Source organism: Anoplolepis gracilipes, chromosome 3 (genome assembly GCF_047496725.1).
Source record: "Anoplolepis gracilipes chromosome 3, ASM4749672v1, whole genome shotgun sequence".
Classification (NCBI taxonomy): Eukaryota; Metazoa; Arthropoda; class Insecta; order Hymenoptera; family Formicidae; genus Anoplolepis; species Anoplolepis gracilipes.
This window is the reverse complement of record NC_132972.1, coordinates 6,380,238-6,407,639: the sequence shown is the minus strand read 5'-3', so window position 1 is coordinate 6,407,639 and position 27,402 is coordinate 6,380,238. Positions and strand designations below refer to the sequence as shown.

Sequence of the window (27,402 nt, the reverse complement as noted above, 5' to 3'; positions counted from 1 at the left end):
AGATTCTCTTTGATAAAATACTTTTCGAAGATGTAGTTGAAAGTAATTGTTATCTATTTAAAGGATCGGAAGTCCTTTGGTCAAGCTTTTGTTTGTCGTTACTACAATCTTCCTGACAATTTGGACTAGATAATCTAATAGGTTTGATGCACTTTAATTTCGTGGTTCCGCCATATCGGAAATTGACATCGCTACAAGTGTCGAGCGGATGTACAGTTCCTGTTAGATTTGTTAACGAATCATTGTTTGTAACTTCGAGTTTGCTGGTGGGAACTTTCTTAACAGATCCTAATTCGTATGCAGACTTTGATGATTTCAACTTAAGTTTCAACGGTAATGATATCGATTTCTCCAAATTGGTAGCTGGAACCTTTAAATTGTTCTCGTTTTGCGGTGGCGGATTGTTAGCCAGGTTCATAGTATCCGTGATTTGAATGTCAATGTTAACCGTCTTAGGATCATTCTCGTCATTATTGCCTCTCATCATTTGTTCCGAGTGTTCGTTTCTGAGAGCCGCTAACTGTGCGCGCTGCTTCTGTATATGATTGTGCGAATTCGAAAAGAATGAAGAAACTTTCTCTAATTTTGTCGCCAGATTAGGTTGGCTCAAAGTCGATTTTAAGGGATATGGTGTATCCATGCTATTATTCCTGAAAAGATTTTGAGACTCTCTACCAGTCGAGTTACTTTTTATCATTCCATGTTTGTTGTCCTCAATAACTTTTAGAGGATACGATTTAACGCCTGCGTTTCGTCGTTTTTCCACCATACCCAGCTGCGCAATTATACGACGAACTTCACCTGGTACTTCGATATCAGCACGTGTATCTACTAATTGCTGAATAAACGCGCCTAATGTGGCTACTGTTACTTCAAGACTGCGATTCTGAGACTCGAATCTATGAATGGTCGCTTGTTGCATCGAACGCGCCGTTTCGAGCCTGTGCAAGTTGCTCATTGTAATCTGTAATGTAATTTTAACATTATAATAATTGATATCAGAGAAGAAAACTGAATATAACAAATAATGAAAAAAATGACAAATTTATAATTGTAAAGTCTAGATTAAGCGTTGCATTTAATATAAGATCTAAAATGTGTATAATCATGTGTATAATCATTGAATGACGCCTAATAAAACTACTGTTACTCTGCAGAAGACTACAATATATATTCTAATCGAAAATATGACATCTTTCAATTGTAATAGATGTTACTTTTTATATTACCTCAAGTTGTTCACTAAGTTGTGTAACTTCCTGTGTGAGTTGTTTGTTTTGTAATTTAAATTTCTCTAAATTTTCCATTTGTGGCTTTACTGAGATCATTTCCTCTTGAAGCACTTGGTATTCTACCCTGTATTCGTTCAATTGTTTTGAGATCTCCAAATCGGGATAAAATACACGTTTCATTATGCGATCCAAACTTTGTTTGTCCATTGCTGGTACACGTGTCTGAAATCAACATAATAAAAATGACACTCATACAAAAATTTATTTTAGAATATAACTTGATATTTCATACCTTGAGATATTCCATAATTTCTTCAAAGTTATCGCAACATAATAATTGGTCCTGATGTTCTTCTAACAGCGCAACTGATACACGGAAGAGAACTTCGGAGTTCTCCAGAAAAAGTAAATCTTTGAAAAAAAAAAGTCAATTATTTCAAACGAGAAACAGAAAGAAACAATTTTATAAATTAAATGGATATAAAGTAAAATTAAATAGATAAGAAAACATTGTTTTTACCAAAAACTCTGGTCACAAAACCCAAAGGAAATTGGCTGGCAAACAGAGTTAACAACCATGGGGCAGCATATAATGTAGGTGAAACTTCATGTTTATCAAAATGATTGTAAATTGCTGGTAAGCGGTCGTGTAACAGTCTAGAAAGCTGATACAAACGCAATTGCAATGCTGCCATATCTGGTAAATATAATTTCCTAAGTCCTCGACGAAACATCAAATGTCGTAATAAGAAAAAAGCTTGATCCTCTGCCATCTAATATGTTTAAAAAATAATATTTTGATGTATAAAAACTGATTATTATAAAATAAATACAAAATTACTATAGAAATGTGAATTCAAATCGCACTTACGTGTAATAAAAGTACCCCGGCGACGAAACTAAGGCCTTGACAATAACCAACTTCGTGATCCAGTAGGGAATAAGCTTTCAATAAATTAAAGAGTGCTAATTGACCGGGTCCCAAAGGTGAGCTAAAGTACGGATGACTCGGAAACGTTCTTCCCAGATCAATAAGAATGGCATGTTGTTGAGATGTGAGTTGTTTCAGGAGTAATTCATAAGGTGTATTATAATTTGGAAAATCTTGAGTATCTATAGGTGGTTGTTTTAAACAGAATTGTTCGGCTAGAAATTGCCAAACTTCACCTCTCTTCCCTTTTGGTACGCCTTTAAAATATTATATATTATATTTATTATAGTAAAAATTAAAAAAGAATGTTTTTTTAAATTTTAAAAATATTATATTTATTAAAAGATATATCGCATTTCTCACCTTGTTTGATAGCATGTAAAAGCATTTGATTATCACATTTAGTGGAGACTCGTGATTCCTTGCTAACAAGGAGATCCCAAACTTCTACTACTTCACGCGCACAGCTGCTGAGCTCATCGTATTCAAGTTTAATCCTTTTTACCGTTGCTTCCTCTTGACGTTCTGAAATTTCAGCAGAAAATTTAAATAAAATATTATATATATAAAATTGTAAAATATCATATTATACATATATAAAATCAAAAAATTAATACGACGTATTTTCATAAAAAAAGAATTTTACCTCTAAGCTTTGCGTTCTCTTTTTCCATTCTTATGAGTATTAGTTGTTGATTAATTGCTTTCTTCCACAAATCTCGTAATTCTTGTTTCGTCCTACGTTTAACGGGCATTTCTAAACTTTTCATAATATTAACTTTTTCAATTTCTGTGGCATTATGATCTTTACTCGGCGTTACGACTCTGTTTAGTATCGTTTGCCGCCACGAACTATTGGTTTGTATCGTATTGCTTCCGTCGTTCTCCGTGGGAGATGTTTTTGGTGAGTTACCAACTTTTAAAAAACTGTAAGAAATATAATAAACATAGCAATAAACGATATAATTGAAAACTGACATTAAGAAACTGGCAATACAATGAAGCTATACTGACATGTCCATCATAGAACTCTTTGGTCCGTTATTTATAACTATTTGCTGTTCAGGCGAAACACGCAATGATCTCGGCCTACTCGATTCCGGCGAGGTGTCCAATATAGATGACTGCCTTGAGCTATCTGGACTTTGACTACCATTCTTTTGAATTCCCGCGTTCAAATGATTTGAATCTCGCAATTGTGGCCCCAAACCAAAATCGTCACGCGAACCTTTCCTCTTCATAAGATTGTCAAAGCTATTCGTAAGAGAGCGTTTCGCCTTCATAAATATTGTGCTACCAACGCCGACGCCTAGATATTGATTGAGAAATTCACTCCTGTAACATAAAACATTTTATAGCGAGATGTATCATTCATAAGATATTTTCGTTTACATATTTAATGTAGTAATAAAAAGTTGATATATATATATATATATATATATATATATATATATATATATATATATATAGTTGACGTATTACCTATTCTCAGCCGTATCATGTACATGTCTAGCTTGTTTTAATTCGCAATGTGCACGCAACAGTCGCATTAGGAATTGATTTTGACTCATGGAGCTCGTACCAATGTTACCCGCAGCTTCGGCGCTCTTATATTTGCTCACAACAATCTCCTGCTCATCCTCCGGTAATAATTCCATACGCGATAAAATAATGCTTTGCACTTTTTTATCATTTTGTCCTAAAAATATCTCGTATATAAAATCAAGTATACAATTAAATACTTCTCTAGAATATAATCGATATAAATATTTTACCTTCAATCTCTTGACATAGTTTATTGTACCAATACATAGGACAATGCTCGCAAGAAAATACAGGATATTTTTCTTTCCTCGTAATGTTGCAAGTTGTAACGAAAGCTTGACTAATTGCTGCAAAAAAAATTGAAAATTTATAGAAATAGTTATTGACACAAAATGTCAACATTTTGACACTAAGAATAGTTCGGGTTAGTTCATTTTATTATATTATAGAAAAATTGAAAAAATCTTGCCTGCAACAAGATCATCCGCGACTGATCCGGATTGGCATTTGAAGACGTACCCGATGAAACATTCTGGTTCTTTGCAAATAAATCCAAAGTGATCTGGATTTTTCACACCTTGCGCACAACTGGCTATGTCCTTTAATTGCTTGTGCAGAAGAACCTGTTTTCTGTCCGGGCTAATCAATCTCAAATCAAACCGTCCTACCTGAAATATAAAATTTGCATTATAAAATTTACAAAAATCAATTTAATGTGTTTTTTTCTTCTATATAAGTAATTTTTTCATAACATATATATAAATAACCTTTAATGTTCAACAAAATAAATAAGTTATTATTAAATAAATTAATAATTAATAAAAGCGATAAAAGTAAAAATTATATAATAAAAAAGAGACTTTTTTTATATTTCGTACTTGAAAAAGCATAGTACGGTTATGATCTTCATTTCCTTTAACGGCAGAATCTCTCCTGCCACTTAAAACGCTACCGGTAGACGCCGCGCGACTTCGCATAACTTCAGGTACAGTGATATTAGAATTAGCGGAAGATTCGGACATTTGATTTCCATCATGACCGTCATTTTCCACAGGACTGGTAGTTGTTCTAGGAAAAGTCTCTACAGAATTGCTTAAAACTGGCGGAACTCCAAACGGATTCACATTTGGAATACTGTTTCCTGACACGTTCTCGATACTGCCTGATTCACTAGCGGTAGATTCCTGAAAATGTAACGGTATATTGTTATTTACCATAATGCACATACTTGGCAAAGACCGAATCAAATTAATATGTTTGTATTAACATATCTGATGTATAGAAGTATGTAAAAAATTTTTTCTGAATTATTTGCGTTATCAGAAAAGATGTTACCAATGTTAGAAATTTAACATTTAATATTTAAATATTTATAATTATAACACATATAAATCCTAATTCAACTTGTATCACAGAGATCTTTAACACAAAATAATAACTGGGAAGATAATTCTTACCGTACTATTTCTTCTATTAATGGAAGACATCAAAGCTTGGCGTTTTAACCGTTGACAATCTGACAAAAGATTGCTCGTCGAAGACCTGGATTTTTCGAGTCCATGAACGCGAAACTTTATTAAAGCATCATCAATAAAAGATTCCGGTACTTTTGGGTGCGATACTTTAATTTTTCCAACATAAAACACCTGAAATCCAAATGTAAAATATATAAAATCTTTTTAATTTAGAATTAAATAAACTTTTGTTTTTTTTTGTTGAAATATCATGTACTAAAAATCCGATGTGCAATGATAAAGATTTATGTTTTTATATCATTATAAGAAAAAAAAAAAAAGATAATCACCTCGAAAAATTGGGAAGAACTGGGTGATATATCGGCTATAGACGTCAAACTAGCCGCGCTACTTTGCGATCGCTGCGGCAAATCCTTATCTCTCTCCATTCGTTGGGCTGCCGAATGTTCCTTCATGTCTCTTAAAAACTGTTGAATCTACAAATAAAGCAAACATAACAAACATTACGTAATTGTGACTGATCGTAGCGATACGTTCGCTATCTTTAAAAGTTGTATTTATTTGAAAAAATTTACATAAATCATTGTAAGAAAAAACTATTTATAAAAAGAAGTAAAAATGATTTATCTTTCTTCTTTATATAATTTATCTCTTTAATTGCCTTGTTATTTTGTTGAAAGAGTTTACGTCAGCTTCCCTCTAAATTAATATTAATAATAAAGAATTTTTTTTTAATGATAGATGTAATATTATTAAAGATATTTATATAATATCCACCATAGCGTTAATTTTGCTACTAATTATATCAGTAATTCTTCTTTTCACTTTTTTACTTTGTACCTTTTCTTACTATTTTATTTTATAAGGATTACTTTGCGATAAAAAAATTCCAATAAATTTCTAATAATTTCTATTATTACAATTTTTATTATTTCGTACGAGATACCAATCCATATTATTATTAATGATGTGTAATGCAATTTACTCTGCGTGAGAGTATATTCTCACAAGAAGAATGTCCGACTTTTTAGAAATAATTCAAATATAACATTTCGTATGACGGAATCATTAATATATGACACTAAACAGATTTCGCAAGAAAACGTGCATCGAACGTGGTCGCCGGCCGTGGACCAAAATAATTCATTTCAGCAGCACTCGTGGACTGCATGGCTCTCATTCTCTATCTTTATTTTTAGTCCTCTCTTTCTCTCTCTCTCTCTCTCTCTCTCTCTTTCTTTCTTTAATTTTTCTTCTACTCATGTGCATTTGCTCATCATTTTTGTGACTTCGTTCAAAGATACTTTAATTTAATTCCAGGGTGCATAACAAATATTTTTCAAAAATTATGCAAAAAAAATATAATAAATTAAGATAAAAAATAACATAGTAAAATTGATTTTGAAATAAGATAGTAATTTAAATAACTTGTTGTTAGAAAAATTGATTAAAATTATATACATTATAAAAAAAAATAAAAACACACTTTTTTTTTAATCTAAAATCCATTATATATGTTACACAATTTTATACATTTGATTTTTTATTTCTGTAATATTAAAATTTTAATCTTCTTATATTATATAGTAATAACAAAGATTGTATATGAAATGCTAATTTCATTGAACTTGTTTAATTTCTCCGCGCTCATTGTTATTATTATCTGCTATTCTTATATCACGTGTTTCGACGTGGGAATAAGCGCGACACAATTTTTCTAATGAGCTCTTCCATCAGATGATGAAAATTATAAAGAACAAGACACTACATTTATACTTATGACAATGACGAAAAGATTTGCTACAATGCTAATCGTAATATTTTATTAATCGACAATGTCGCGTATAAATGTCACGGGATCATAATCCATTCACAGAGTTATTTCGCGACGACCATGAATATTTGACTATTTATTTTACTACGGGAAAGTACGACTATGTCTGGCGACACAGAATGCAGATAGTCTTAATACAAGGGCTTCTCGTATCCAATTAAGACACGCGTGATTTATTATGTCCCCTCTTACATGTCCACAATGCTGTACAATGTTATTGACACTCGATACCAACATACATGGTCCTCCGTAAACTTACCTCTGTCAACTCTTTGTTGACAGAGATTATATCTAAAATTCTAGGTACAAAATCTTTGTTGTCTTTATCTGAGGACAGCATTAAAGATTCTCCAATTGGCGGATTAGAGATAATATGAAATAATTAAACTGTGTATAGAGAAAATAAAGAAACTAAAAGTAGAAAATACAAAAACTTACATCTTACAATTTTATAATTAATAGATCTTTTTCACTAATGTACTCAAATATTTTTTATATATAATATATCGCGCCTAAATACATTGGATTAGAAAATCATTGTAATGTATATTACGTAGATTTTACAAAATTAAAGCAATGATTGTAACTTGCAGAAGATCAAAGGTACTCCTTTCACGCAGAGAAGTCGTGCGTATATTTTTCTGAATAAGAACAATTTGTCGAACGCTGAAAATAAACGTTCGACTCTACTCGATGCTATTTTCTTCTAGCACTTGGCATTTTGCGTGCCCGTATACATTCGACTTTGTCTCTGATCTCAATTGATCGAATTAAATTTGTTGATGTACGTCATCTCCGATGATGCACGAATCGATGTCGTGAGCGTGGCGATTAGATTCACGTGCGAGGGAGCAAACTTAATGCGTGCGTGAAGTCGAGTTTCGTTCCAATTGAGACGACTATACACGAGGATACTCGGCCGTTTACGGATATATTCTTATTCAAGGACGAGAGCGCAATGTAAATTGTACGCAAAAATAGAGAAAGATTAATTTTTTTCTTTATCGTCCTCATATTTTAATTCTTAATCGATCAAAATTATAAAAAAAAAAAAAAATTGACAAATAAGTTCTCAATTTGTTGTTATATTGTATTAAAGATTTATACATCGTGAACAAAGATAATTCTTTAATAATAATTGAAATATTTAATATAAAAATATGCTAATAAAAAAAGTTATTAATATTGTATTTTCACTCATTATCAGTAAAAAACCTGATATAAATAATAGTAATATATACTCTATTAGGAATACTTTTTCAGATTAATTAATATTAACGTTATCATATACATATACACAAAATGTAAAGGAGATTATTTTATAATGTATGTGTGCAGGTGTGTCCCAGGGTTGTAAAAAATAGCAAGAAAGGATATGTTAAGTTATAAATAATATCATATCGATAAAAAGTAACTTATATAATTATCAGAAGTAACGTGCGTATTGAATTCTGTATTTTAAATGTTATTATCCGTGTGCTTCTGATATTAATGTATTTTAAGAGAAAAAGATTGTATAAACTTATAATCACGTTCGATAAAATTGTTTTCCGACTGTATATATAATATTTAACATAAATGTCCGATTATATGTATTATGCAAAATCCATATATACAAAGTTATAACATATAGAGGCAGAACACGGGAAATAAGTATCTACGCGGAAAATAATTATGTATACTGTACGTCTTTCAAGTGATTATTATTTTATCTTCCGGGGATAATTGCTATTATTATATATTGTATTTGCAAAAAGTGAAAACACATTTTTCATCAGAAAAGTTTGTTACATATATACTGATACAACGTCTTGACAACAGCTTGATAATCATTACATGCAATATATAACAGAAAGGTCGAAATGCGACACGAACTAATTTATTCCTCGTGCGAATCTTCTCCAGTATATTCAGGGACGCGAGAAAGAATAATTATTGTCTTTCTTTCTCCCACGAGCGACCTCCGACTGTATAATGCCTCATTAGCAGTCGCACTCACAATACGACGATTATGTAAATGCATATATTCTGGAGATGAGGATAACAACATATCAATTATTAATAATTAACGATAATAAGATAAGTGTGTCACTTTCAATCGACACTCGGCAAGCAATTATTAAAGTGGTATTCCTGTATTTTTTACGAAAATTTTCGTAAACGTTTATAATGTTGATAAATAGCAATTAATAATTGTAAGTAATGTCAAAACTGTCATTTTTGTTAGAAGGATGATTGTCGCTTTTTTCTAACTTTTTCTTGCACTATTTCGTGCAACATTGGCAATTGTATTGATAAAAACTGACGATTACTGCTAACAAAATATCAGATCATTCGAGATGTATCTAGGTATCTTATACGATTGACAGTACTAATGGCATGAAACATCTGCGGTTTTAAAGTAAATATTAACTCTTCGCGTATGTAATTATATATCCAGGCAAATTGCCCTAATTCGTTCCCGAATGTAGTCGAACTTTCATCCATGAGTTGGCAAAGTTATTTGAGCATTACGATGATCGATGTGTATATATGATGATATATACGATAATTTCCTGTTACGAAATCTTTCAGTGATATTCGATAAATTTTACAATTATTCGTATGCAATATTTCAATCAACTATATTAATTATTCATTATTTAATGTAAAATTATTTTTCATATAAATTGATAAAATTTTCAAAAAAAAGTTAATATAATATCCCACATGCGTATGATTTATATATATGTACATATTAGAATTGTACACTTACTGAAATGTTTTATTGTTAATTGAGAAAGTAACTGTTTGTTTATAAAACTTTGTAATAATCTCATTTCTTACATAATAAATTATATAAATTATAAATCAATTGGTTTTTAAAGTTTCTTGAAATTAATTTCGCAATCACAAATACATTGTGTATTGATATTACGTAAAGTTGCTTTCTACTGCAAAGAGTAAATTAACAGATGTTCAAAGCAAAATCATAAATTTATGATCACGATGACAGCCGCGTTATTGAAATGCAAAACAGGGCAAAATATATATGCACGCGTCGAAAGGAAATATATTTTTTATTGCATTTATTTTATTAGAGAAGCAGCTTTCCTTTTGGCGCGTAGTAGATGGAAATAATTAGGGTTCCCGGAAAATCTTGTAGCATGGATACGTAACATACATAAATGTGTCTCGTACGTGACCGGCGAGACAACAATGTAACAGCAAACTGAGTACAAACGCAATCTTGAGGAAAAAATTTACTTACGATGTTCTATCCGCCTTCATCTACATAAAACGAAGTAAGGACGAAGTTGACGAAAAAGAAAAACAGAAGCATTATTAGCCTACGCAGTGTTTCTCAATTCGTTTCTTCGATCTTCTATATTTTATATTTTTTTTTATGCTGCTATTTTCTAAATTCCTTCCTAAATTATTTCTTCTCATAATTTTTTCTCATATATGTAATACATATATTTTTATATTTATATTTCAGTGTTATTTGAAAAAAGAAAGATATAATTTACTCACAGAAATTTGTTGTATTTAATCCAACTAAATCATGTGTGTTTATATGTTTAAAAATATATATAATTTTTCGGAAGCCTGAGCGAATGTGTCATCAATGATATAGAAATGGCTGAAAGCCAATGCTATAAAAATTACGACTCAAATATACAATTATTTTATTATTTTACTATCAGATCATCGTTCGTGTTATTACTATACGCTCTCAAAGGCGACATGCCAAGATCACATTGAATTGACGTCACAAATGCGATTCATGTAATCGCTGCAGTTTCAGTTGCTCCCAATAATTGATACGCACGAAGTCAACATAGATTCTTAGAATGATAAGGAAGCAATAATCATTAAATTTCTTTTCTTATAGCGATTGTCGAGACACGTGTTCGCTCGTTTACACGCGCCAAGCGTATCAAACATCGTGCATGCAACTGGCACGCTCATGTGTAAGGGCTTTAATTACAATTAAGCTCATGTAAACCGTTTTAGTAAGATTCATTATTAAGTTGATTTTTAAAGGGTATATAAATGTGTTCCATATATATGTATGGGATTACGTATTTGCGTGAAAAATAATCTCATCTTCAGCGTTAGTAGAACTTTGGACCAGGACTTTGGCCCGGGTTGGTGGAGTACTTTGGCCCAGACTTTGGCTAGACCTTTTGTCTATGAATGAAATAACCAAATAATATAAGAGGCAAAACTTTCAGCGTTAAATTCATAGTATCGAATAAATGCAAAAGAAAAAAAAAACGTGTCATAGAATCGGTAATTCGGAAAAGAAAGGTCGATTGGCAGAGCTTTCGTGTTTCTTATGAGGGAATCAGAACACGATCAGTCAACGGTCGCTGGCATGCTAGCTTGGGATTTCACGTCGCTTGTCCGGCGATGTAAATTTAGATCGCTGTATGCTCGGTTTTGCGAAAATACGCCTTTCCTTGCTAACGAAAGAAAGGAAGAAAGAAAGAGAGCAGAACTCTTAGTAAAATTGAAATTAATCTAGAGAGATCAGAAACAAAACAGTGCAATCTATCATAGTTTTTAAATCTGTTTGTAGGGACTTGAAATTCGGCCGAATTTTAAGTAGGTTTAGACATTCTTTTTTGCGGGCTAAAAATGTGCGAAAATTTGCATATTTATATTTGCTAAAAAAAGATTCACAAAATAAAATATGAATAATTCAAATGCTAATAAAATTAGCTTTGCAATTAGTTTTTTAGTTTTTAACTAATATATACTGATGAGTAAACTAAAAAAAAAAAAATATACAAACTTTTATGGTACTCGAAAAATAGCTGTTTATTTCATTGTTTGGCAAGGATAAAGCGATGAAGCGAACAGTAATGATCACGAACAGATTCGCTGAGAAGAAGTCTATGGTGACAAATACACGAGGAGGGAAATTAATAACGCCGTCATTCGTTGTGACGTATCGAAGTGACACGTTCCGCTCATAATGGCACCGACTTAGCTTTAATTAACCCTTTGCCGCGCATGTCGTCAGCAATTACGGCGAAATTCCTTGGCATCCTTAATGAAGGATTACCAAATAAACAAGGCTTTTAATTCGTTTATGCAAATGTCATCAATTTCAGAACAATATCAGTGTTACAAACAATATGCAGCATATGCAAAATGAAATATTTAAAACAATTAGCCATTGCATAAAAAAGGTAGCATTCAATATCAAATAAAGATTAAATATAAATATAAAATAATAATAAGAAAAAAATTTTTCTGACATTAATTTTTTTCGAGCATCATTTTTCCACAAAATTATAAGCGCAATAAATATGTTCAAATATTTTTATACATTTTTAATTATCTTATATGTATGTAGAGAGATATACAGTGTATTTGATTTAAGTAAATACACTCGATTATTGTTTTTTTAAATAAGAAAATTATAAACAAATGTTTCAAATATTTTAAGATCTATATAATGACTTATAAACAAAAATATTAAATTATATATTCCTTTTAATGTTATTGTCCATGACAGTTTTATTTTTATAAATGAAATAATACATATATCTATTTTATTCTATATATACTTATGTATTTATAGTTATGTATTTATGACAAATTCGATAATGTGCAAAAAAATTAGATTTTCAATAGTATTTATAAGATATTGTCACTTATATTATTTTTTAAATATGAGCAGAAAACAAAATAATTCTATTATTAAAATAAAACTATTATTATTATTATTAAAACAAATTTTTATTTAAAAAAATAACTGATTGCGAGTGTATAAACTTAAACCGAACATATTGTACGTAAGATAAAATATTTGCTGTAATAAAAATACTGAAAAAGTAAAAAGAATCATCTCAAGATTATGCTCTGAGTACTTAGAAGTTTGTTCGTTGCACTTTAATAATTTTTCATAGAAATGATAAACAACCATGTAAGCGTCCATGACCCTCTCCCCCTTTGATTGCTTAGAGATATTGCGACGATGGAAAAGAAAATTACGTAAAAATAATTTTAAGGGGGTCACATGTATGACCAAATAATTTACAAAAGCATGCAGTTTCGCTAAAACATGACGACGAGTGCGCACATAGCATGCTATGTAATGTTAACTATCAGATGCGCTCGCTTATGTAATTATGAAATTTACGTAACTTAAAAATATATCGAAGTTCATATGAAATGTGAGCGTTGAAAGAAAAAAGAAAAAAAAAATATGTATACATATATGGCTACGTTAACTTTATCTAGTCTCAAGCGGGCAAACACATGTTCGCGCATACAGCGAAGACTTCAGATGCACTCACCAAGGGCTTTTTGACAACTGTACTGGCGTCGCTGTAAGATGTGACCTTCACATAGGGACTGGAGGTTGATATCGGTACTGTTATCATCTTAATTTTTGATACCTTTATCTCACAAAGTGAATTCTTAAAAGTTTATTTTACTGATTTCATGTAGAATTGATTTACACACTTTATACTCTCAGTTATCTGTATGTTTTTTTTAACAAGTAAAACAGCATAATCTTTACAGCTGGTCGTTGAAGTATCATTGACCCGTAGTCACGGAAACGAATAATTTTTTGAAATGAAGATCTTTTAGATTATAATATGTGTTATCTTTCCGTTGGAAATTTTTCTTCCCGGTACCACTTTAGTCTCCGATAGTCTTGATTGTTTCTGATAATTAAAGTTTTCAAAAATTAATAGTAGTATAAAGAATGAATGTATAATGAATAAATATATATAAGAATGAATCAATCGAAGAGAGAGATTTTGAAGAATGTAAATCTCGTTTCAAAGAATATATAAATGTATGATCGCGTGAAAGTTTCATTCCAATAAAGCTTGTCACAAGTAATTAAAATTTTGACTAATCAGCATTATTTTAATATTTTTACGTGATTGTATACTGCACGTGTGATAGAAAAATCGAATTCGCAAACAATTAAAATCTAAATACACAATGCAATTTACTCCCGTCAAATTCAGCTTATCACAATACGTATTTATATAATATAATTAAAATTATAATAATGTAAATTTTTTTTACAATAAAATTTTTCCATCAAAGCTCATCCCAAATCGAATCTGTTGCGGAAGTTGAACTGTATCGCTATTGTACGTCTATTTTTCAACCGAGTATTTACGTCAGCGTTATTGAGATTCAATTTTGAAAGGGTTTTCCAACAAGCGTGATCTAAAACTAATCTTGTTTTCTCGCGCGGCACTTGCAAAATGTGTTGTTTTCGCAGTTTGCATTAATACGCGTTACGTCGCTCGTCTTTGCTGACGGTCGAGCAAACATAGACTGACATATAAGAGCGCCGCGACGCCACGAGACGAATGAAACGCTCGATTGGTGGTTGCGTGCTGTCAGGTAACGCGCGCGGTCCCTGTTTAGCATACCCAATATTCCTCAAACGTTTTCACGTACGTGGAAAGACAGTAGCGTAGCTAATTCGACCCGAATTTATTCGTAAGAATCAAAGATGATTTTTGGCATAATTTCACAAGCAAAATTTCCATACTTTTCCCTGACTTTTATTTTTATTAATAAAAAAAAAAGTTAGTGTTATATTTTATAAAATCGACAAATATTAATGCACAGTTATTGACATCAGTTTAGAATAAATTTTAATGTCAAGGGGTTCTCTCAGAGTTGTAATCTGACATTCTAAATTAAATCAAAAATTAAATTTAAATTAAATTTGAATAAAAAAAATTTATAGCATGGCTTCTAAGATATAGACTTATTGTGCATTAATTTCAGATCTCTCTTCGTGCGGTTCTTATAGGCTTGTACGCGAGTTATCATATGTTCTCCTGTTTATTATGCGGCAACTCGTTGCGATTTACATACTCGTATTGTCATAGCAGTATGTCTTTCGTAAACCGAGACGAAGCAGCGAGATGATAGTATGCAGTTGCCCTAGGTGCAAGTGATGTATAATCGGTTTATTTGTAAACGATTGCAACTGTGTCTAAAATGGGACATTCCCGTCTGGAATGAAATAAGAATACTAATTGTGTGCCGGTGAACCATGAAAGGTCCTTTCGTTTCCTTTTCTTATAGTTGCATAAGCTGCTTTTATGTAGTACATTACTGTTACGCTCCCGTGAAGGACGCATATCACGTCATTTTTAGTGACTTATGCATTCAACGTTGAAAAGTGAGAAAATGACCGCAATACTCTGTTCGAAACTCAATAGTATAAAAAAAAAATTTGAAAAGATTTTCAAGACTAAATTATTTCGATTATATCTATTCAGGACGTGATTCGGTATAATGATTAATGTAATAATTCTTGTTTTAAAATATTTCGCATGGGATTCAAAACACACATTTTATCACAACTAAATATCAAGTTTTTTTATGATAGTTATTATTTAGTTCGCAGAGAACGCGACCGGTCGTGAGATAAAAAAAAAGAAAAAAAAAGGAATTATCAGAAAATTACTGTTAATAGTTTACTGAAAAAGCGAATAAATGTGAATAGTCTACTTGGAAAATACTGAGGATATAATCTCTCGTTATGTGCCTCATTTATAAAAACCTTGGTATGGTAAATCGTAACAATGAAAAGGATACGTAGCATTAAATCAGTATATCAATTAAAGACTGATTAACATTACATTTATCGACCATCGTGTAGAGCTAAACATTATAATGACACTGTGTTATTGATTCGTGAATTGATCTTCTTGCGTCGATTTAAATCGATGAAAGAGGAAATTATACAACATCGACCATTGTTTTGCTAACATTATAAAAATTAAATTTTTTGGAGGAAACTTTGAACACAATAGGTGAAATTATTTTAGACAAACTTTAAACACAATAAACTCTTCAACAATTGTTGATATTAATGACATTATAATAATTATCTCTTTCCCTCTCAATTGTATATTGTCGATGAATATATTTTAATTAATTTATCTAAAACAGAAAATGAATGTAATAAAAATTAAATATTTATATATTAATGTATAATATATAAAAATATAAAATATAATAAATTCACATATGTATATAAAATCACATAAAATATTATGATACTTCGGAATATTATTGTTTGCGGAAATATATGATAAATTAATTCAAGAAACACGATAAAAAATAATCTCCGTTAAGCTAATAATAAGCTTGTATTTATTTATGCGTTGATGCAGCAAATCTAATTTTACAAAAAAGAGAATAACACGTGTTGTTATAGCCAGATACGTTCGTCTTATTATCTCGTCGACAATGACTCATAATGAGACATTCGATAGAGATGTTTCTGCAAAGTTTATCATTTATGAGTTTTGTAATATATGTGTTATATTGTGATATTTTGTTCTGATTTCTTTTCTCACATAAAGAGATTTCGAGGAAATAAACTTAATCCGATATTATTACCAGAAATAATATAAATATGGTGCTATCTGTTAAAATATCGCAATTAATTAATCTTTTTAACTTTTTACTTTTAATGGTTTTAATAAAACACGATATAAAATATTTTGTTTTCGTTAATCGATAATATACGTCATGTAATTTTAAATTTATTGAGCGTTATAAATTCATTTTGAAAAAGATATAATATTATTTCTAAAGTATTATATTAATTGCATTTAAAGTGTTTTTTATATTAAGTATTTAAATTTATTTTCTCAGAAAAAAATTTATTAAATTTTTTTCATAAATATGTAATGTATATTAATATTAATATAATGTATATTAACTTTTTTTACAAATATGTAATCTTGTTGGATCATTTATACATATAAGGAATGTATAACTCATTTGATATATGTATGATTTTAAAATCTAAATAAAAATATGTTTGTTCATTCAAACATAAATTTAAGTTGTTTTTCTTCTTGTTTACCTAAATTATAAACTATCGTTTAATACGCGTAAACTAGTTTGTTTATATGCAGAATCACTCATGACTAATTTGATTTAGCTTTATTTTAGTCAATTTAGCGACAGCAGGGCCATAAGATAAAATAAACTTAATAACAACAAGACATGTTATGTAATACTCAGCCAAATGTTTATCATGTATAAGTAATGCTGCGTGACTAATAAAGTTGTAAATAACTGCGTATATCAACTATGCCCATGACAAATCTTTCTCCATAAAAAACAAAAGGAAAAAACTCGCAAATGAAAATAATATAATAATGATAAATGGCAACAGAGTTCGATTTTTATTCAGTATAAAATCAAGTATACAGAAATCTTGATACTTGAAAAATTTATATTTGAATGAAAACTCTCAAAGGATTTTATACTCCTGCTCCAACATATGTCATTGTTTTTTTAAAATAATACTTTCGGAAAACTGTAAATAATATATACTTGCATGTATAAAATATGAGCATAATATATAGCAGTATATGTAATATAATCTTAAGTTTTTTACTTGATTTAAAATTTGTTTGGTAGAAAAATCGTATACAAATCTTAGGCTGAGAATTAAATGTTTAACCAAATGAGTGAATGCAACACAAATTCCTGCAGCGTGATTTCCTTGGTCAATTTATCGCGGGCGGATGTACGAGAGGGAAACTTACCGGCGAAGATGCGCTTTTTCGCTCTTCCTCTCTCTCCCTCCGCCTATCCAAAAATTAACGTCGACTTAAAGTCGAACCAGCTGTTCTCGGTCGACTTTCACTGCGCGAGCTGCGAGGCGAAACGAGACGAGGCGAAACGATGCGAAACGAACGAGGCGAATTCGATTTTTAAAGACTATCGGTCGTGTAACGCGGCGCGCGTGATACGAAAGGCGCAACGTGCAATTCGCGCAGCAACAGCTAATGATTCGCGGCTGATAATCCTGACAATCGTTAAGGACAAACTTAATAATAGTCACGGTGAACAGACGATATATGACACTTGTGGACCACGATTGGCTGACCGGCGAGCAGCGATTTCTCGGCGATTGGCCACTTCATGCATATACATATCGCGATCACCGACAGTCGGAATAAAAAACTTACTACGTGCATTACAAGCGATTAGAATACGAGATTTACGCGTGAGAACGAGCATAAAAATATACAGCAAATTCATCCTACGAATCCGATTTATTCATATGTATAACTCTTGTCATTTATATAACTCTTAGAAATGTTTGATAAATATTTCTTCAAATAATTGTAATATATATCTATGTATATATATATATGTTATATATATATGTTATTACTGTAAACAAATATTTTATAATAATAATAATATATAAATTCGTAAATTCCTTTAGGATTTTTATTCAGTATAAAATCAAGTCTATAGAAATCTCGATACTTGAAAATTTATGTTTGCATGAAAATTCTCAAAGGATTTGAATACTCCAACATATGTCATTGTTTTTTAAAATAATACTTTGGAAAAATTGTAAATAATATATATACTTGCATGTATAAAATATAGACATAATACATAACAGTATATGTAATATAATCTTAAGTTTTTTTACTTGGTTTAAAATTTGTAGAAAAATCGTATACAAATCTTAGGCTGAGAATTGAATGTTTCATCAAATAAATAATATTAATATATTTTAATATATTTGTTAAATATTTCAGATATGTGTGCTTTTATCGTTTTATATATATATATATATATATATATATATATATATATATATATATTTCAGACTATTGTAATGTATCAAAAAAACTTGTATTCATAGAATCTTTCGTACATATTTATGCGAAATTTCCTCAAATATCGCGACAACGAATCGAATGTCGTCAGCGACTTAAACATGCTCCCCATCAATTGCAATTATAGCGTAATCATAACGATAACGATCGCCAGTTGTAGAAACGTTTCCTGTTTACGTGCTCTACGTGCGTAAGTCGCAATTATCGAACATCGGTGTACAATCTAACGAAGCTTTGTGCAATAACATAACCTAATTTTGGGAGAAATTTCATCGTAAATTCCACTCTCTCTCGCGTGTATCTGACCCGGAGAGTCGAAAAGAATCGCGGTATATACTTTGGTAAAAAGAAAAAAAAAAAAGTATCCTCACCTCTCGTACGATTTCACTCGCCAGCAGTCACACCGAATACTTTGCGGGGATCCGTCTGCAACGAACGGTCCTGGAATCTTTATTCACGCTGTCGCTTCGTCGTCGACGATCTCGCTCTTCTCCACGTCGTCCACCGTATCCCACTGGCCGCGCGGCGCATCACTTAATCAGCAGTCACAGGACACAGGACCTCGGATCATCGGACGCGAAAACGGAGACTGACGGAGCGAGAAGCGAGACTCTAGTCACGTACACGCATACGTGCGACACATCACCTGCGTAATACTTTGACAATACCGTTCTGTCACTGACAAAACTCGCTTTAGCGATCGCTGCTGCGACCGACTTGCTTTTGTTTACTCTCGACCTCCTGACTGCCAGCGGAGAAGAGAGAGCGCGGGAGAGGGTGGGGTGGGGTGGGGGGGAACATCCTTTCGCGAGAGAGCTCTTCGGCTTCGGCACAACAGGTACAATACATAGATGTCTTCACCCTCTGTAATCCAGGGCCAGTGGCGGATTACGATAGTTTGCATCTTCACCCGGGATATTAAGTGATTTTGGATGCTCCAAGATTCCTGAGCTCGAGATTATAGGAGATTTTGCGAGGCATCTACTCGATGTGTATATTCGAAGATCTTTTTTGCGAATCTTTGATACTATAATAAAAAGAATCAAAATTATGCGGAGAAGATTATTATTATCGTTTCTATAAAATATAAAATTTCAAGAAAGAAATTTAAAAAAGCGTCTTTTTGAAATTTTATAATTGAAAAAATTGTAATAAGATTTTGTGTTACAAGGCTCTTTAGCACTTAATCCGTCACTGTGCTAAGCTTTTTTTTTCAAATCTCATTGCATAATAAATTTGTTATTAATAAAATTATGTGAATAATTACATAATTTTATATTAGACTTACCATGAAAGGACACTAGTTGAATGTTGTTCAAATCAATTTAATAATAATGATATTTGCAACTTATTTTGCTCGCGTACTTGTGTAGATTTTAAAATATAGGTTGAAACTTCACAACTAGTAAACATAATAAAATGTTGTAAACAATCTAATTATCCGAAAATATATGCACGCAACGTATAACATAGCTATAGATGTAAAAAAAAGAAATAAATCTTTGAAGATGACACAGTGCCCCATCTTGCGACAAAAAATTAAACCCCTAGATTTTTTCGCGCGTTATTTAAATGTACAAAATTTATTAAATAGTACTAAAGATCTATTTTTTTAATATTTTTTCATTATATATTGAAAATTTGTATCAAATTTGTGAAATTTATTATTATATTAATATTTTTGTCGAATATTATTGCTAAAATAAGAGACAATAAACGACATATATGTATATCCAAAATTTTAATTTTAAATTGAAATTAAAAAATTTGTTGGCAAAATAAATAAAAATAATAATATATATATTCCTGTATTATTTTGCATTTATATTGTAAGTTAAATTTTGGTCTAAATCAAATTTTATTTTATTAAAGATACTAATTTTGTTTGGCAATAAATTGGATTTAAGATTTGGACAAACATTGATGTTAAATATCAATGATTTTGTAATTATAAATAATAAAGTCAACTTTATTACATTGTTATATAAGCACTTTAGACATATATGGGCCATCAAGTTCGTAACCTAATTTTCTATAGTAATTACGTGTGCCAACACCTGAAAAAAAATTTGTTATTTTGAATTATAAATATTTAATTAAAAATTTATAAATATTTCTAAATATTTAATTAAAAATATATGATTCGATAATGAATGTAAATATAAATATATAAAATACAAAAAAATACTTTTTATACATGTATGATGTACCTGAAATTACAGAAATTTTATGAGATTTATGTTCCTCCTTTGCAATTCGTTCAGCTTCTTCCATCAACAGAGTACCAAAACCTTGATGTTGAAACTTTGTAGGGTCACGTGCGCTTACGGGCACTACACTACCATATACATGAAGCTCTCTTACTATAGAAGTTTTTTCTTTTAATTCTGATCTATAAGAAATTATATAATTTATTAGTATGTATATACATTTCATTCAACAGAATATAATCTTTCAAGATATATTAGAGTTATACCTAAAGGTATTATCAGAGCATTTCCTCAATCTAAGTAAACCAACTAGAATATCTTGCATAGTATCTTCGTATGATAGAAACGTTTCCCATCCTTCATTAGCAATATAATCACGACGTATCAATTCAACCTCGTAGGGCTGCACCTTATGATGTATTTCTTGAATTCCCACTTCACGCGTCCTAACATCGCGGCAATCTGTACCTAAATCTTTCATTCTGGCTAACGCTAACTCACGTAAATTTCCATGTTCTACGCCAGAACTATTTTTTTAATCAAAAAAAAAAGGGGAAAAAATTTATATATATATATATATATATATATATATATATATATATATATATATATACATAATCATAAATGTATATATTATTATTTAAGTATTAATATATATATTTAAATGTATATCCACATAATCTTTGATAATGTTATATTTACCTTACTAATGGCATAGGTATATCACGTTGTACGCGATAAACGCGTGTCCATGGTGGTATCAAGGATAAAATACGAGCTATAAGATCAATGAGCACACTTGGTGCATAACTTTTATATCTTCCAGTTTTCCATAATTCATACAAACCAGTGCCACGTATAACAAGTGTCGGGTAAATTTTTAATCCATCTGCTCGAAAGGCAGGATTTTTGAAAAACTCCTACAAATTTATATGATAGAAGTAACAGAAATTAATTATATAAATTTAACATTAATGTGTTTGAATAAACTAGAGAAACATTGTTTACAATAAACTGATAGACATCTCGTTCAAAATCGACATTTGGTAAGTCTGGCATCATGTGGGCTATCACTTTAAATCCAGCATCCTTGGCTAGCTGGAAACTTTCACATACAGCACGCACTGTGTGTCCTCTGTTAGTATCACGTGCTACATCTTCATATATGGACTGAACACCAATCTCTAAACGCGTACATCTGTTAGATTAATTCAACTTATTAAACTATTCTGAGTTTCAAGTATTATATTAAAAGCAGACGTACCCATAACGTAACATATCTGAAAGATGTTTCTTGAGACAATAATCAGGCCGAGTCTCAATAGTAATGCCAATACATTTTGTGCGACTACATTCAGAATATTTAACTGCTTCATCAACATTACTGCTTACATGACCAGATAACGCATCGTGTAGATTTCGTATAAAATAATCTCTGTAGTCATCTGGCAAGGACATAAAAGTACCTCCCATAACAATGAATTCAACTTTATCAACACTATGTCCTAATTGCTTCAACTAAAAATATAATATATTCATAAAAATCATATTTTTGCAAATAATGAATACAATTTTATCCACGATATAAATAATAGAAAAACATACTTGTTCAACACGATGTCTAGTTTGTAAAAAAGGATTATATCTCGCACGTATTGCTCTCATTGATGTAGGTTCATATCCTGTATAAGATTGTGTGGAATATTCAAAATCAGAATCTGGTCCTCCAGGGCAATAAACACAAATATTACCCGTCATATTAATATGTGGACACCTATGTGGTTTGCACATTACGGCTACAACTGCAATCTATGGTAGCTTGATTAATTTTGGTCTAACATTATCACCATTATATCATCACATTATCAATATATAATAATAAAATTAAACACTGACTCCACTAGCAGTCCTAATAGGTTTTGCCTTCAACTTTGGTACAAGTATATGCCTAGCATCGCTAGGCACAGCTGCAATAATATCGACCAATCTTGGAGAAGAATCTAAACCATATTTTGAAGCAATTCGTGTTTTCAATTTATTCAAGTCGACATCTCGATTTTCGTGATGTGCCTTTAATAGATCTTGTATAATCTCTCCGATTGTTATCATCATACGTTCCTCCTTGCTCTGTTCAAACTCTGAAAAGTCATATTGTCATAAATATATATGTTATATATACAGTATATTATGTTCTAATGTAAAATAATTAATGTGTGTTTCGAGAGATATAAGTTTTAATATAGATAATATACAATAATATATCAATAGATATATTGCAGACTTACCAGTTCGCTTTTTTACCATGATTGTAAATCGTTTGTAATTTAATTACAATTTAATTAAACGCATTTAAAAAATATACACTACAGTTATTCTCTATTCTATATGCATAGAATTTTTGTACATAAATTACACGTGATTTTAATATTTTGGTTAGAAGTGTATCTAGGATTGTGTTCGAAAATGTATTCATTAGATGGAATAACATTAGATCGACCAATCAAGATGAAAGCATTTCTTTGTTCTGATTGGTCGGTCAAAAGTTACCCGATTTTGACGACACATTTTCGAGCAAATTCAGTGACGTCAGATAACGCACCGTTTCGCGCCTGCGTAATAGTTCAAGGTAATTTTAGTAAGCGTATATCTCTCGTTGGGAAATATCCAGGTCTGTCATAAGAAGAAAAATGGAATAGTAAGTATCTTCTGATAAATTAATAATTCAGTATATTGTATATACGTACGTTAACATAAGAAAAAACATTAAAAATATATAGACCCTGCGTCGCGTATCTGAAGGACGAGGATAGTCACGTGATTAGACTAGATCCCGCCAAATGAATCGTCCCGCGCTTTGCTTTACCGCGCTGTGCTATCGGAACAATTGTGCAAATTCGTCTCGATGCATCATCATCAGCAGCGTAATCGGTATGTATATTTTGTCTATTAATTGAGTACTATGCAATAATCGATTTTCTGAAATTAAAACACAAGCGCCTTTCATTAATATTCAGATAGGTAACATATTATATATTGGTAATATATATTGGTTTCTAATACGGTATCCAAAACGTAAACACAAAGCAACAGCAATATAACATATGAATGTTGTTTTCCATTCAACAGTATAACTATTACGTATAAGGCATATTAAATTGCAATTACATTGTTCAGTGAAAATAATAACATTGATTATTGTTGCTTTGTGTTTGCTGAGGTATTAATAGATATATATGTTTAGGAAACATTTATGAAACCAACAGGTGCTATTTAGGCAGTGTTAGAGATTGCAGACATTCTAAAATTCATTTGAACATTTGTGAAATTTATTATTATATTAATATTTTTGTCGAATATTATTGTTAAAATAAGGGGCAATAAATCAAAACGCGAGAAAAAATAAAATATCGTCACTTGCCATATACGTATATCTGAAATTTTAATTCTAAATTGAAATTAAAAAAATTGTTGGCAAAACAAATAAAAATAATATATATATATATATATATATATATATATATATATATATATATATATATATATATTTCGATATTATTTTGCATTTATATTGTAAATTACATTTTGGTCTAAATCAATTTTTATTTTATTAAAGATACTAATCTTGTTTTGAAATAAATTGGATTTGGACAAACATTGATATTAAATATTAATGAATATAATGAATATAACTGTTACGTATAAGGCATATTAAATATATTGCAATTACATTGTTGAGTAGAAACAATAATATTGATGTAACTGTTGTGTTTATTGAGGTATTAATAGATATGTTTAGGAAACATTTATGAAACCAACAGGTGCTATTTAGGCAGCGTTAAAGACTGCGGACATTCTAAAATTCAGCGATGAATTATTTTTATTTGAGGCTAATTATGTACTAACAATATCGCATTATCGTAAACGCAGGTCAGATGCACTCGCTCAAAGACGTACAGTCTCTTCTCTACATTTATCGATTTATTTATATATTTTTGAAATTACAATTTTCGCATATTGTTGAGAAGTACGTTAAAAATGCAACATTGAAATAAAATATAAAACAATTATATTAGGAAATTAAATATTAATAAATTTTAAATGGTGTTTTCAAGTAAATTGTCAAAGATTATTGCCGTTATATAAATTTTCTAGAGTATTCTAAATATATTTGTATATATTAATATATACAAGTAATAACGTTTACCATTAAAGCATTTTTTACTATATTTTGCTGCAACATATTTCATATAGATAAAATATTTTAATCATATGATAAGTAGTTAGAGTTTGCAATCGATGACTTATCGTAAGACGTTATCGCTTATTTCCACAATTCATCCAAATCAAAAAGCTTCTAATAGAACAGTTAATTCAAGCGATTTCATCCGTCCCGCTGATTGGACCGTCGTAAAAAATTAATCGAATCCGTGGATGTGCAGTGCAATATCAAGGGAGCGGTTACGTGATGCAATCTCGTCCTCGGCCGATCCGGCGACCTTATGGAAAATCGAGTAGATACGCGTACACGTGTGCGTGTGTCTCTGTGAGATTCGGTATTTCAGCTTGGCGGTTTTACGATATTTTAATCGTTTCTCGCATACATCGACCAATTAAATCGGATGTGCGGCGAAGCAACCGCGAAATGAGAAATTCTGATTTTCATCGCGATTATTGCGGTTCTGAGAGATTGGTTATTACATGTTCGCACTTTGATAAAAGAGCAACTTTCACAGTAATGCATGTATATATATATATATATATATACATGTGTGCGCGTAGATAGTATTAATTTATAATAATTGATATTAATCGATTATTTGCTTCAGCTTTGAAAACTTTAATAAAAATTATGTTTTAATTCGAAAATGAATACTTGTATCTACATTGAATTTTATTTCGAATATGAAAACGTAGATAATTCAGTTACAATAGTGAAAACACAATTGGAATCTAAAATTGTTGCATCATTAGATTAAAAAATATGAAATACGAATATAAAATTTATAGAGAGAAATTCGATAGAGAGAAGCAATGTTATAAAAAAAACAGACGAGAGAGACAGATGATCAACTTTCATAGATTCCATCAGCGATCGTTTTTCTCGAAGTAAAAGGGGAGGGAAGGGAAAATACGAGGATTAGGAGAGATGGGATAGATTCCTTTCTTAAGACGTCGAACTTGGTGGTTTTTTCACATTTAATCGGAGGGTGCGACTACTGCTATCAGCTATCGGTGTTATTAAAGTCTCGGCTCGATTTCTGTGCATCTCATCGCGAAGTTGCCGATCCAAATGGCATCGGGGATGATAGGATGGAGATCGTAAGTTAGACAGACGAGGGGAGAGAGGGAGACAGCACGTGGTCGGCTAAATCGGGACCAGGTCGCACCGGGCGAAATAGTTAGGATATCGAACGGGGTCGGAGACGAGGGTGGGCCCGCTGTCGCGATTAAGTTCATGCACCCTCTTCGTGTTCGTCTCTTCCTCCCTTCTCCCTTTCCTCGCTTCCTCTCTCTTCTCATGATTTCGATTTTCTATACGGTCCATGGAAAGCCGTCAGAACAAAATTGCGTCACGTAACGGCATGGTAAGGAAATTTGTAATCGATTTTAAATTTAATTCGCTCTAATGGGCTCTAAAGTATCTCTAGAGCAGAATCTGAAGTTTGAAAAAATATATGAGCGAACGCGGGTAAATTGAATATATAGTTTGTACACACAAGTATAAAAAAAATATATATTATTTTATTCTATATATATATATATATATATATATATGATTTTATAGATATTATTCAGAATATTAAAAATAATATTAATATTAAAAAATTGCTATTAAATTGCTAATATATAATAATAGATGTATTATTTAATATTCCTGGAGCAGCAACAAGCAAGATCTAGAGTTCCTCTTAGTTTGTATACTTAAAGTATCTCTTTGAAGCCCCTGAACAATATCATTAGAATCCTTTGGGATCTATCGTGAGGGAGAGATTTCCTCCCATGTTTCTATGCACTCCTATATGCAGCCACTGCTCTCTTTCCTCCCCTTTTCTCCTCGTCCTCTTCCTCCTCCTCCTTCATTTCTTTCTCGTACATATTCCGGCATCCAAGACGGGAATTTATGATACGTCGCGCATTTATATTCCCGCGGCTCTCATAAATTCTACTTTACGCGCATGTAAGTGGCTCCACTTTTGTTCATAGATTCCTACGACTGTCAGATTTATGCTTGCGTACGTGGCGTACGATTCGACGTGCGAGAGACAATCCAAGATTGCGGAAAGAGGGAAAAAGAGAAAAAGAGAAAGTGCATCTGCTGAAGAAAAGATGCGCGGCCGGTGCAGCTGCAACGAGTTTGTCGCTCATCTTCAAGCCCTGTAAAGAGGGGTAAGTTCATTTCTATTTAAAATAAAGTATGGTACGATATAAAAAAAAATATATACTTTTATAATACAATAACATATCTTTCAAATAATAAAACTTCTCAGACTCCTCTTCCTTAATTTTCTCGGTCGATCGTGCATTTT

The 27,402-nt window shown here is 31.1% G+C and overlaps 3 protein-coding genes across 6 annotated transcripts in view; 1 reads left to right on the top strand and 2 right to left on the bottom strand.

The window, feature by feature from the left end:
• Positions 1–45: 45 nt before the first annotated feature.
• Plx (PTB_TBC1D1_like and TBC domain-containing protein plx) lies at positions 46–20,080 on the bottom strand. 3 transcript variants are annotated; one of them, XM_072887476.1, is made up of 16 exons: positions 19,954–20,080; positions 19,037–19,692; positions 5,513–5,659; positions 5,166–5,354; positions 4,587–4,892; positions 4,178–4,376; positions 3,939–4,055; positions 3,646–3,862; positions 3,178–3,498; positions 2,810–3,090; positions 2,527–2,688; positions 2,104–2,420; positions 1,753–2,005; positions 1,525–1,643; positions 1,230–1,454; positions 46–964 (listed from the first exon to the last, which is right to left on the bottom strand). In XM_072887476.1, exons 3-16 carry the CDS (start codon positions 5,636–5,638, stop codon positions 50–52), a joined length of 3,747 nt encoding a protein of 1,248 aa, XP_072743577.1. In that variant the 5' UTR covers positions 5,639–5,659; positions 19,037–19,692; positions 19,954–20,080; the 3' UTR covers positions 46–49. The 3 variants fall into 3 exon arrangements, with proteins under 3 accessions (XP_072743577.1, XP_072743576.1, XP_072743578.1); XM_072887475.1 differs by lacking the exons at positions 19,037–19,692; positions 19,954–20,080 and adding exons at positions 13,311–13,685; positions 14,059–14,336; XM_072887477.1 differs by lacking the exons at positions 19,037–19,692; positions 19,954–20,080 and adding an exon at positions 17,571–17,853.
• Positions 20,081–20,613: 533 nt separating this feature from the next.
• Positions 20,614–23,324, bottom strand: Elp3 (elongator complex protein 3). Its single transcript, XM_072887479.1, has 9 exons — positions 23,161–23,324; positions 22,772–23,013; positions 22,481–22,684; positions 22,140–22,393; positions 21,884–22,073; positions 21,578–21,795; positions 21,142–21,402; positions 20,876–21,057; positions 20,614–20,722 (listed from the first exon to the last, which is right to left on the bottom strand). The coding sequence occupies exons 1-9, from the start codon at positions 23,177–23,179 to the stop codon at positions 20,646–20,648; spliced, it is 1,647 nt and encodes a 548-aa protein (XP_072743580.1). The 5' UTR covers positions 23,180–23,324; the 3' UTR covers positions 20,614–20,645.
• Positions 23,325–23,662: 338 nt separating this feature from the next.
• Positions 23,663–27,402, top strand: part of Rho-6 (serine protease rhomboid 6) — a 168,042-nt gene continuing 164,302 nt past the window's right edge. For both annotated transcript variants that reach the window (XM_072887768.1, XM_072887769.1), the window contains exons 1-2: positions 23,663–23,803; positions 27,080–27,262. The gene's annotated coding sequence lies outside the window, so the exon portion shown is untranslated. The remainder of the gene's footprint in view (positions 23,804–27,079; positions 27,263–27,402) is intronic.

Bases quoted from the DNA above. Each gene is read 5' to 3' on its own strand.
- Plx (XM_072887475.1), bottom strand. From the start codon at position 13,397: ATGATAACAGTACCGATATCAACCTCCAGTCCCTATGTGAAGGTCACA. The intron at 4,893-5,165 runs GTAAGAATTATC...TTACATTTTCAG, and splicing joins TTAATAGAAGAAATAGTACG to GAATCTACCGCTAGTGAATC. The intron at 3,499-3,645 runs GTAATACGTCAA...TTTATGTTACAG, and splicing joins CATGATACGGCTGAGAATAG to GAGTGAATTTCTCAATCAAT.
- Elp3 (XM_072887479.1), bottom strand. The intron at 22,685-22,771 runs GTCAGTGTTTAA...AAGCTACCATAG, and splicing joins CTATTAGGACTGCTAGTGGA to ATTGCAGTTGTAGCCGTAAT. The intron at 21,403-21,577 runs GTAAATATAACA...TTAAAAAAATAG, and splicing joins ATACCTATGCCATTAGTAAG to TTCTGGCGTAGAACATGGAA.